This window comes from Suricata suricatta, chromosome 15 (genome assembly GCF_006229205.1).
Source record: "Suricata suricatta isolate VVHF042 chromosome 15, meerkat_22Aug2017_6uvM2_HiC, whole genome shotgun sequence".
Classification (NCBI taxonomy): domain Eukaryota; kingdom Metazoa; phylum Chordata; class Mammalia; order Carnivora; family Herpestidae; genus Suricata; species Suricata suricatta.
The window spans coordinates 62,656,632-62,669,302 of NC_043714.1; the positions used below are offsets into that span (position 1 = coordinate 62,656,632).

General features: G+C 42.9%; 1 protein-coding gene and 1 pseudogene across 3 annotated transcripts in view; one reads left to right on the top strand and one right to left on the bottom strand.

Moving 5' to 3' along the window:
- Positions 1 to 708, bottom strand: LOC115279454 (annotated as a pseudogene).
- Positions 709 to 10,082: 9,374 nt separating this feature from the next.
- The window catches only part of FAM91A1 (family with sequence similarity 91 member A1), a 45,486-nt gene continuing 42,897 nt past the window's right edge, over positions 10,083 to 12,671 (top strand). For all 3 annotated transcript variants that reach the window (XM_029923397.1, XM_029923398.1, XM_029923399.1), the window contains exon 1: positions 10,083 to 10,391. In XM_029923397.1, coding sequence (XP_029779257.1) covers positions 10,320 to 10,391 — 72 coding nt within the window. In that variant the 5' untranslated portion in view covers positions 10,083 to 10,319. The remainder of the gene's footprint in view (positions 10,392 to 12,671) is intronic.

Genomic DNA, 12,671 nt, shown 5'->3' on the forward strand with positions numbered 1-12,671 from the left:
CTATGCAGAGGTTCCGCCAGTGACGGGGAGCTCAGAAGCAGGATCTCTACTCCTTCTGCACAATCGGATGCATGCACACAGCATGCTCAGCAGCTGAATAGCTGCAAACACCCACACTACCCAGGTGACATGCACCACGATTTCTCATGGCTCCTTCACAACTAGAGCCTCACATCCCTTGGCGTGGAGGTCGGAGCGGTGGGCCAGACCCTTACAGCTGCAGGAGGTCTCTCTGCACAGCCAAGAAGAACACTCTGGTTTTTGGTTTCCTTGAACTGGTCTGGATTTTCCCTGTCTGAATAGTTGTAAATTTCACAACAGTGCAACTATCTCTGCGTCATTGGGGGTCGGTATTATACGCTATCTGAATGCTGCGATCAACCTCATTTTCCACCTTTGTTCTGCAACCGTATCCCCAAACCCCTACAACAACTTCAGTGACAAAACCAGGAGTCACTTGATGACAAGCATGGCAAGTCTGCACAGCTTTCTTTCTCAGATTGTGGCATGGGAGCCACTTAGCCCAGTAACGAAAAGCAGAGCTCTTACAGCTATGATTGCTACAGTGAGGATAGGAGAGTTCACATAGTCCTCAGAAGTGATAAACACATAGGCTCCCGCATAGCATGAAACGCCTGCTGCCCCACAGAAGATGAGGTTGAGAAACACCAGCAGGATCTTGGAGGAGGTGATGTCGTGCTGGCCCATGGTGCCTGCAGCCTGCTAGGAAGTGGACAGCATGCACGGTGCTCACTGCAGCCCCAGGGCCCCTGGGAAGGCCCAGCGCTAGCCTCCGCTCCAGCCCCAGCCCCAGCCCCAGACCCAGGTCCAGCTCCAACCCCAGCCTGGAGTTCTGAAATCTTACTAATACTGGTTACTTATTATTGTTACTGCTACTTAATAATGTTTATAAGTAATAGTATTATTACTAATCTTGAAGGGGTAGAGACAGGCTGCTTTAACTTCTCTCTCAGTTGAACCTTCCACTGAGGAGCCAGTAAGAGGTGAGAGCATTTAGGAATACCCTGGAATTTGCATATGGTGGCTGGACAAATGAAACTGACTCACAGGCATGCACCCATCAGTATTGCCCACATCATGAGTTACTGTGTAACTTGAATGGATTGCCCATCAGATTCACACAAAACTCTAAATTCCTGTTTCTCTTGAGAAATCAGACCAGGTAGCACAGGACTTGTATCCTCACATGGATTTGAGCAGCAGGTGCCCTCGGCAGGTGGAGTATGGATGTTCAGGCTGGCAGGGTCCTCACCATCCCCTGACTGGGTTCATGTTTCTCTTCCACCTTCCTCTGGAAGTTCCTCTAGCATTTGAGTCTGCAATTCTGAGCATTCACTTGCTTCAGGGTCATTTGAATTATTGAGAACATTTCTGCCACCTTAGCCTCCCAGGACCGGATGTGCCTGGAGCCATGAGAGCTCATGTTGTTGAGACTGAGCCCATGGACACCGTGCCTGCTTCTTTTGATCCTCAGCTGCTGATGGAGACCCAGACAGGAGCAAGTCTGAATGCTGAAGCTGAAGGCGCATGCTCACACCTTGGCTGCAAAGGCAGCTGAGAAGGAGAATAGTTGGCATTTATGGCGTCTCTGATGGGAGGTGGGCTCTGCCTCCTACTAAGATCCGTAAGGTGTTTAGACATTGAGCAGCCAAATGAATGATAAAAGTCAACTAGAGAGGGGTTGGCTCTCTAAGCATGGAGTGTCTCCCACTGGAGTATCCAAGATGATCTTAAGTGGATGATCTTACTGCTTTGATAGTGCTGAGTTGTTTTACGTGTGTTAGGACAATAAATGAAGACGTCACACCTGTGAATGACACAAAAAGATGATGGTTTGAAGTGTGACAATTTAGAAAAAAAATCTCCAGTGGTAGTTTAGATGATACTTGGAAATAATAAAATTATTATTCAAAGGACTGAATTCTTGGAAATCAGTCTAAATGCAAATCTTTACATTTCTTTTTGTGCCAAATAATCATAACAATGACAATAATAGTAATAATAATAAGAATACAAAAGTTTACATGTATTTAGGGCTGTGGGCCAAACCCTATCCTAAGCACTTTAGTTTGTTTACTTACACATCGCATCAACTTTATGAGATAGTCCTATGATTTTCCCCATTTTACAGATGGGGAACTTAAGGCACAAAGTAGTCAAACAACCAGATGTCACTCAGTAAATAGCAAGTGAGAACTTGAAGACCCTCTACCTGACAACTGTGTCATCAGGGTGGATGCGGATTCCTGTACAATTATTGCACCAAAACCCTTCGGAACTGATTTGAGATATACCGTCTGAAATTCGGATGCTTTTAGAGTACTCGTTTTTTAATTTAATTTTATTATATTTTTATTTTTGGAAGAGAGAGAGAGAGAGCAGGGGAAGGGCAAAGAGAGAGAGAGAGACGGAGACATAGACTCTGAAGCAGGCTCCAGGATCCAAGCTGCCAGCACAGAGCGCAACATGGGGCTTGAACTCACGAACTGTGATGTCACGGCCTGAGCCAAAGTTTGACATTCAACTGACTTGAGCCCCCCGGGCGCCCCTAGAGTACTCATTTTTGTTCCAAGTAGTTTGTAGTCTAGGGGACAGTTCTCAACGTTGACGTTATTGACTTTCTGGGCCAGATAATTCTTTGTGTGTATGGGGGAGGGGCTGTCCTATGGATTTTAGGACAGCATTCCTGGCTTCTACCCACCGGATACCAGTAGTATCTTCTCCAGTTGTGACAACCAAAAATGTGTCCAAAAACTGCCAGATGTTCACTGGGGGCAAAATTGCCCCCTGTTGAGAACTTCTGGTCTGGAGAATTGTGAAGTCTCCCAGTGAGGAGGTAATACCCATGGGACGAAATGAGGTGACTAAGCAGCTCTGGTGTCTTCTCCTGGGTATTCTTGCGCAATATCATGTCATTCTTTGTCATTTGCAGGTGTGTCTAGTTTCTCATATCAGAAATATGCAGTACCGGCAATATGTGATAAACCTTTGTGTTTTACTTACAAAATGAACAACCACCTTCTTATTTTTCTAGAACCAGTGGCTGTATACTTGGCAGGAAACTACAAATGATCTCAATCTCTTTAAACGTGTCTTTCCTAGACTGGGTGTTAGAAATTCTTGGAGGGGGAGTCTCTGTAAAAATAAGATTATAAACTAGGTTCATTTGTTTATTAGTATCTTATTTATTTACTGGGGGTTTGTATCTTTTTTGTTTCTTAGTATTTTAAATACAAGGATCAATATTATGATTGTGATATATTAATATAGCATAAAACACTGAAGAGCTAAAGAAAGACAGCTCTTCTCTCAAGTGGGGTTTTCTGGTCATTAGATCACTGACACCAGGGTCTAGCAAGAGCGTCCCTCAATCCTTTTCATTTTAGCGTGTTTCAGTCTCTATGGCATTTCCACACCATTTCTTGCCAGCCCAGACACCTTCCCCTCCAATCCCTTAGGATCTAATTAGGCAGAAACAAAACAAAACAAAACAAAACAAAACAAAACCCTACCTCCTTTGTGATTGCCTCCAGGGTCCTTAATCAGAAGAGCCACTTCCTTCCACTAGACCCTTCATCATCTTGTACTCATCATTGTGTTCTCTGGTTCCATCAGATTAAGAACCTGGAGTCTCATCCCTATAAAACTGTAAATTACTTAAGGGAAGGGATCATGCTTTATTCATCTCTATCCCCAAATACTTATCATAGTTCTTCACACATAAAAAGCACTTAGTGGGGGGCGCCTGGGTGGCTCAGTCGGTTAAGTGTCTGACTTCAGCTCAGGTCATGATCTCACAGTTTGTGGGTTTAAGCCCCAAGTCAGGCTCTGTGCTGACAGCTAGCTCAGAGCCTGGAGCCTGCTTCAGATTCTGTACCTCTCTTTCTCTCTGATCCTCCTCTGCTCGCGGGCTCTCTGTCTCTTAAAAATAAAAAAATAAAAAATAAAGCACTTAGCAGATTTTTTCTTGAAGGAATGTGTCCTTTTGTTAAATTAATATTTCTCCAGGATCGGAAATCAATATTTGGCAGTGAGACAAAATCAATTGCTAACTCTATTTCTGTCGTTGGGCTGCAAGAATTCGGGGAGTGGTGAGACCCAGGTGGAGAATCTTCCTGTCTTCTTCCCTGATTTACGGACTGATTTTTCCTCTGGGATTTTCTTTAGTCCCAATTGTTACCTGCTTGGGAATTAATTGCAATCTTTCATGTTAATATCATTGATTGAATCCATGAAGCAATCTTGCCCCCTATCCTCTTCTGGCCTCTGTCAGGGTTGTCTGCCTAGACAACCTGTCTGCCACAGGAACTTAATCCCTCAAAGGACTCTCAGTTCCCTTAGATATAGGCCCTTGGTAAGTCACAGTTTGGGTCTTCTTAGTTACTCCACTTTCTCGGTGGCCCATGGAACCTGCCATGCTTCCCCTTTTGACAGACTCTGCTGTTGTTTGCTACCCAGGATCCTAATATGTGGGTATTGATACTGTCTTGGAAGGTAGATAGTGAGGGACAGTCCCCCAGTCAGTCTTGCTCCTTCTTATCCTCCATGTGCGAAAATAAAATGGCTCAGATTAAAGCTGGCACTTTTAGCAAAAGAATCCAATCAGGAGTCATGCATTGCAAATAGTTATCATGTCTTTATAGTTTCCTTCACTCTAGAATAGTCTTTTGATTTTTCATGATCTTAACTCTTTTGAAGATTAAAAGGACTTTGTTGGGGGGCGCCTGAGTGGCTGAGCTGGTTAAGTGTCTGACTTCGGCTCAGGTCATGATCTCATAGCTCATGGGTTCAAGCCCCGTGTCAGGCTCTGTGCTGACAGCTCAGAGCTTGGACCTGCTTGGGATTCTATCTCCCTCTCTCTCTTACCCTCCCCCACTCATGCTCTTTCTGTCTCTCAAAAAATAAAATGTTTTTAAAAAGATTAGGAGGTAAAAATAGTTCATATGTGATTATATAGACAAAGAAAGTGTGGCTGTTATATTTTCGAAGGTGGACTTTATTATCTTCACACCCTCAGCCCACTGGGTAGTGTTGGGAGAGGGGAGTGGACCCTTAAGTCTACTAATTAAGATGCTCTTAAATCAGCTTCTTCCTGTTTAAATCAAGTCATCTCCCTGGTGGATGACTATTCAGCAAATACTATACCTTGAAGATTTCATTTTCCCCTTCTGCTTCTCCTCAAGATATGCCAGTGGGAACTAACGTAATTTAGAAACCTTTCTCATCCAAGCCTAGCTTTCAAGACTACTGTCTTGCTCACTCAAAAATCCCATTTATTATTTCCAGTGGTGAACCTTGACTTTCTCTTTGCCTTTCTTTGTAATAATCCTTATCTTCTCAAAGGCAAATGGATGATGTTGGCTTTTTAATTGATTTTTTTCCTGACGTTTGCTTTCCCTGGCCTACCTTTCACCGGGTACATGGCTCAGTTGGCTTCCTATTTAAAAGAAGAAGAAAAAATAAAAAGAAACAAAGGCAAAGAAAAAGAACATCACTGTGCATTAAGGCCATACCAAGTCTAAGAAGATATGTCACTAACCACATTTAAATATATCTTCACAGATTATAAAAGAAAAGAGAATTCCACATTTCTGCAAAGTGAGAGAACAAATGTTTACAAAGACTTGGGTTCAAGAAATAGATGATTTACATTGTTCTGGGATCAGTTGTGGTTGTAGCCAAGAAGGTATTCTATCTCTCACTGAAATCTCATTAATAGGGGTCATGAAGCAGTCCCACTATCAGTGAATTTAATCCCTGATCATAGTTTACACTAGTACGTAAACTCTTATTTCTTGATAGACAGCCAAGAGATTATGTGCTGCTAAAGGTGCAAAATTTGGATGACATAATGTAAAAATAAACAAAAAAATGCTTCATTCTAGCCAAGTTCTAAGCCACTGTGACAATACACTCAAATAAGATAAAATGATCTAAGATGGACCCAGGTGTAACCCAAACTCAGATAATTTCCATTAGTCCAAGAGTGTATAATTTTTTATGTCTCTCAGGGCTCTCCCAACATTTTTAAGGGGTAGAGAAATTATGTCTTTAGTCTATATGAATATGGAATAGATGCTTGTGTATTTCTTTACAAAAAAGTGTGGGGCAGACCTGGAGAATTTTTTTTGCATATGCAAAATAAATTACTTTGGTTGGTCATGGGATGATTGTGTTGTAGAGTTAGAATGCACTTTGGACATCGTCTTTGTTCAATCTCATTTTACAAATTCAACAAATTGTTTATTGATTACCTAAGGCCTGAACAGGCCTTGTAAGTGGTTATCAACCCTTGCTGTGCATTGAGTCACTTGGGCTCCAACCGAGGAATTCTGATATACATGATCTCGTGTGAGGCCTGGACGTTGGTAATCTTAAACACTTCTCAGGTCATTTTCATGCTCTGAAGACTACCCCCTTCCTTCCATTACAAAAAAGAATCTGGCATTACAAACTTGTATTCTGTATCTTAGCGTACCTTAAATTATCTTACTTTTATTCCTTATCTAACCCACATACGTAAATGAACTTACTTAATGAAGTAAAGGGGACAAAAAAATGGAAAGAGCTCTCCAGATGGCTTCTCATTTGCATAGGCTTTCATAACCTCTTCCCTTTGACCTCTTTATTTTTCCAGCTGGTCCCACCTTTTTAAAAAAATACAACTGAGGGGCACCTGGGTGTCTCGGTCAGTTAAGCGCCAGACTCTTGATTTCAGCTCAGGTCATGATCTCACAGTTTGTGAGTTTGTGCCTGTGTTGGTCTCTTCGCCAACAGCATGGAGACTGCCTGGGATTCTTTCTCGCCCTCTTTCTCTGCCCCTCCCCTTGTCTTTATTTATTTATTTATTTAAATTTATTTAAACAAACAAATAATTGAATACCAATGGTAGAATTCACAAATCCCATTCACTCAAACTGTAATTTTACTCCTCAGCATGGATACCATGAAAATACTTTCAACTAAAGATAAACCATGCTTTGTAGCTGATGGACTTGTCTACCTGGTCTACTAAGAAGCAGAAAACTTTAGGTCCAGGGGTGCCCTTTGGATTGTGCAAACCTCAGTAGGACCACTGCCCTGCAGTCCTCCCTGCATCAATTTCCAAGGAAGAACTGACAGTATTTGGTGCTATCAGATATGGGACACAAAGCTCCAGTAAATCAAGAACTTAAAGGCCTTTAAGGCCTGAGAGATCAGTTTGGATAGAAGTCAATAAAAATGAGAAAGTGAAGAATTTGCAGGTTTTAGGTATAGAAATGTTGTGTGAGATCAGCCCCTAGTGGGCACTTTCACTATTACAATGGTTCAGCATTTTAATTGTGTGGGAATGTTTATTTCCACACCAGAAATGTTCTAAACACAGACTGACTTCAGATGGCAGAAATACGTCATTTTCAATATTATAGATAAATATGGAATATCAACCTTTCACAGGCTCTATGGCAGAGGATGACTCTGCCTCTCTCTAAAACAGACTTGTACCTCTCCGTTGCTGTCCACACTGGCAGAGGAAAATCCTAGGAACTCCTCCAGACAAATGGTCCCACTATTTCCTTGTCTCTTCCCACTTCTCCAACCTTGCCTCTTGATTCTTTAGTACTCTATTCACAGTTTCAAGATGATAAATTTTCAATGTAGATAAGTAGGGGAAAGCATTCAAGAGAGGGGTTATTGTATTTGGCACATTGAGGCAATTGCAAATGTCTTCATATTTATTTCTAAAGTGTAAAATGCAAGAGAAGATGGGCAGCTGAGTCTTTCTGTGTTTTTCTTTTCTTTTCAACTTCCAACATATAATAATACAGAAAAAAGTCTCCACTTCAAAATAAATACAGTGCAAGTGGGATAGTTTTCACAACCGAGTGTCTCTACAACAGAGGAGGCAGGAAGGCGTGAAGAGTGTGGTCCTTCTGAGCCCATGTGCCTTCTGAGCCAGATTACCTGTCCTCTGCGTCACTGACTGGTGGGGGAAGAGGACCTGATGCTGTGGGCTTTTTCAGGTTTGTATTTTAAAATAGGGAACAGATCTGGGTTTGTTTCAAAATAAATGTTTTATTTCTGTACTCTTGTTTTCTTAAAATATTTTTCCACTAACTGCAAGAGATCAAATTACTCAGCAGACTTAAATAAGGTTTATATCATTTAAAAATACTGATTACATGTGCTATGTTATAATTTAAATTTCATAACTAAAGAATATGGGATTTATGTTTAGCATCACTTGTCATACCCATGAGGTGTTCCCAGTAATATGCACAAAAAGAAATCTGGACATTTTAGAAGATTTTAAGAATAGCTAATTCCTCCCTCCCTCTCTCTCTCTCTTTATTTTACATGTTTCTAACACTGGTTGTGCACTATAAGAATAGAAAGTTAAGAAGTTTTAATGCAATTATAATTAGATTACATTTTTCTATTGAAGCATAAATGACATGAAATAGCTGATGAATTTCAGGGGTACATCATAGTGATTCAGTATTTTTATACATTACAAAATGACCCCCTTCATAAATCTAGTTACCATCTGTCACAATACAAAGTTATTATGATATTGTTGATAATATTTCACATGCTGTACATTACAACCCGCTGATTTACTCATTTTCTTACTGGAAGTTTGTACCTCTTAATCTCCTTCATCTGTTTGCCTGCCCCCCCCCCTCCCCAACTTCCTCCTTCTGGTAACCAACAGTTACCTATGCCTAGAAGTCTGTTTCTTTTGTCTAATTTGTTCATTTGTTTTGTTTTTAGATTTCACATGTAAGTGAAATCATATGGCATTTGTCTTTCTCTAACTTATAATTAGGGGATTATAATACCCTCTAACTCCATACATGTTGTCATGAATGGCAAGATTTCCTTCTTTTTCTGACTGAGTAATATTCCATATCTGGGCTGTTGTAAATAATGCTGCAATGAACATTGGGGTGTATATATCTCTTTGAATTAGTGTTGGTTATTTTCTTCAGATAAATACCCCAAAGTGGAATTGCTGAATTGCGTGGTAGTTCCATTTTTAATTCTTTGAGGAATCTCCATATTGTTTTTCACTGTGGCTGCACCAATTTACATTCCACCAATAGCGTGCTAGGTGCTCTACAACCTCACCAACACTTGTTATTTTTTGTCCTTTTGGTAAGCGCCAGTCTGATAGCTGTGCGTTGATATCTTATTGTGGTTTTGATTTGAATTTCCCTGTTGATTACTGGTGCTGGGCATTTTTTCATGTGCCCGTTGGCCATCTGTATGTCTTTGGAAAAACGTCTATTCAAGTCCGCTGCCCATTTTTTAATCAGGTTTTTAAAAAATACAAAGTTGTATAAGTTCCTTTAATATTTTGGATATTGACCCTTTATTGAATGTATGATTTGCAAATATCTTCTCCTATTCAGTAGGCTGCCTTTTCATTTTGTTGATGGTTTCCTTTGCTGGGCAGAAGCTTTTAGTTTGATGTAATCCCGTTTATTTGAACTTTTGCTGCCCTTGCTTGAAGAGACTGATCCAAAAAAGTACTGCTAAGTCTAATGTCAAAAAACGTTACTGCCTATGTTTTATGGTTTCAGGTCTAGCAGTCTTTAATCAACTTTGGATTTATTTTTGTGAATGGTGTAAGCTAGTGGTCCAGTTTCATTCTTTTGCAAGCAGTCGTCCAGTTTTCCCAACACCATTGATTGAAGAGATTCCTCAGTGTTGGCAGGGGGATGGGGAGGTGCTCACGGCTCTTTCACTATTTGAAGCCAGCTATGACTCCTTCCCGAAGCCCATCATTCTCGGACAATTTACCCCAGTGACCTTAAACTGGAGCTACGTGGGTTCACATATCGGGGAAACTGAGACATCCAACAATGGCAATGCAGACCCAAGAATGTATCTCAATTCATCCAGAGACTGACAGCCCCAGCCAAGCACGTGGGTAGGGGGCAGATACCCCTTCTCACCGCCTCCGTGCCCGGACCTACAGAATGCAGGGGGCGGGGCAGGAGCCCGGTAGGCGGCCCGCCCCTCCGGCCTAGAGCCAGCGGGCGGAAGTGACGCACGCCCAAAGCCATTTCCGGCGGGCTGAAACTAGGAAGAAACTTGGAGCTGCAGAGGGGTCCTGCCACGGGTCTCCGCTGCTCCTGTGCCCCGTGGCCCGGCAGCGCGGAGCTGTCGGGAGCCCTGGCCATGGGGCAGCCCCGGCCTTCCGCAGCGTGAAGCGCGAGGCCTCCCGCGGGCTCCCCGACAGGCCGAGGGCGGGCAGGCGGGAGGCGTCGTTCCAGCTGCGGTCGCCGCTGCCGGCCCGGGCTCCAGGCATCATGAATATAGACGTGGAGTTCCACATCCGGCACAACTACCCCTGGAGCAAGTTGCCGGCCAACGTGAGGCAGGTACGGCCGGAACCTGGGGCCTGGGCCCCGCCCTGCCGTCACCTGCTTGCGGTGTCCGCGGGGCCGGCGCTGCTGCTCGCTGCCGAATCCCGCCCTCCCCCCCGCCACGGCCTCGGGGAAATGGACCCGCAGGTCAAGGGTTAGGAAGGGACGGCTCTGGTGTCACGGGGGCAGGATGGGGTCGTTGCTAAAAGGGATGGACTCTCCTGGCACCTTTGCCTGCAGCCGCCTTCCTTTAAACCAGGCACTGGGCTAGATGCTTGCGAAACCTACATAACACGGTCCTTGACCTCCAGAACTTTAGGATGATGGGGAACAGAAGAGAAAGAAGTGACTACGTTACAGGATGATAGCAGCTCATACGTACTTGCCTTATAGTATACGTGGACACACAGAGGAGGGAGTAAGAGATTGTCCAGGGAGTGTCTGGAGGCTGTGTGGTGGAGGCATTGAAATTGGGCCATAAAGGACGAATGAGCGATAAGAGGAAGTAAGATTTTCCGGGAAGTGGGAAGTTGTTTTACAGGGCTTCGACGAGTGAAAAAGCGTGTTCTGAGAGTAGCGAGCAACTTGGCATTATGGGAGGTGGAGGTGTGGGTATATTGGGGTTTGGAGGTGGGGTTTTGTGAGTGCGTGGAGGGGGGTTGTAGCAGATGAGGCTGGAAAAGCAGGCAGGGCCGGATTTGGAAGGGGCTTTTGTACTTTGTTTTGGGGGACTTTATCCTCTAGGCAAGATAGGTTTATTAGAGATGTTTCAACAGGAGACTGACAGGAGGTTTTTTTTCCCTGAGGGTTAATTCTCAACTGCTTGAGTGTCCTTTCTACTCAGTTGCTCAACAGATAGTAATTGAACACCTGCACGCAATGCCTTGTTTTAGGTGTGGGTGGGTGATTTGTACCTACCAACAAGACAGAGACCCTGTTTTCATGGATCTTACATTTTAGTAAAGAAAGACAGTAAACAAATGAATAAACAAGCACCTAGTATGGCAGGTAGTGTTGAATCTTAGGAAGGTAGTGATACGTGCTGCATATAAAGCACTGTTTTCTCAGATCATAGGTTGACCTTCAAGTTCCTCCCTTTCCACTTGGTTGAGAGTGAAATTCTGTTTTCCATCGGTGCTGGGCAGTTTTAATTGGAGTTTCCGGTGGTGGCGGCGATGGTATAAGGATTATTTGCTTCTCCCCTCAGTTTGGGGGCTTAGTTCTAAGAAATGAATAATTTACAGTTCTGGTGATTCGGTCATGTGGCAGGGAAAGTGCTTTCACTGTGGGATACCCAAAAAACAAGAAGGTAGAAAGACAGAGAAACTCAGAATTCTTGGCTGTCAGTGGCTGCCCCTGTGGCATTTATCTTGACTTGAAAGAACAAAGCTCTAAACTTGAAAGAATAAGTTTCTCTTGTTAAGCTTGAATAAGGGCTTTGGTACTTTTGTTCTTTAGGGTTTTGTGGTGTATCCAAAGACAACTGGAGGAACCAACAAGCTTTTTCTTTGTTTCCATCTCTTCTTGACTCTTCCTTTCACAGAAGTAAATGTAGCATAATAGAAGAATGATGGATGATTCGATTATGTTCAGCATGAATAATTGATCTAAATTCGTATTGGCAAACGCAAACCTAATACTTAGTCATGACTGTTATAAATAATCACAGATCAGAGTTATAATTAGGTACAAATATGACATTAAATTAAAATTAGTTTTGGTAAGATCACTTAAAATAATAGCTATTTTAGTTTAGGATGAGCTTCTGTTTGTAGAAGATGTTGGAAAACCCATCTGTACAAATTGCTTCCTTGGACTTCACCTCGCTTTGCTACTGTTGGTCAGGCTCCGCCTTTGATTACTACATCTCCTTTCTATCTGGTCTCTTGTCCACAGGGGAGGGCTCTCTCCCATTTATTCCTCACACTGCACTGGAGCGAGATTCCTAAATGCCAACTCAATCCTGCCCTACCTGTCTCCTAGAGATTACATGTAGCTTCTTGAGTGTCAGAACTTCTCCAGGAAGGCTTCCCTGACTTTCTGCATCTGGAGTAGTTGGTCCTCTGACCCCTTTCCCACCCACGGGCACTACTGACCCTGCATTTGCTGCTTACATTACTTGTTTTGCTTTTGAACATTTTGAGCACCTATTACATGGTTGGCTTTTAGCAAATATTTTTGGAGTGAATGAGCGATGGTATCAGTCTGAGATTTTTTTTTTTTTTTTTGCAGGAGCGAAAGCTCTGTCACTTTCAAAGTGGGAAATAGTCCTTGTATGGAAAGAACTGTTTTTTG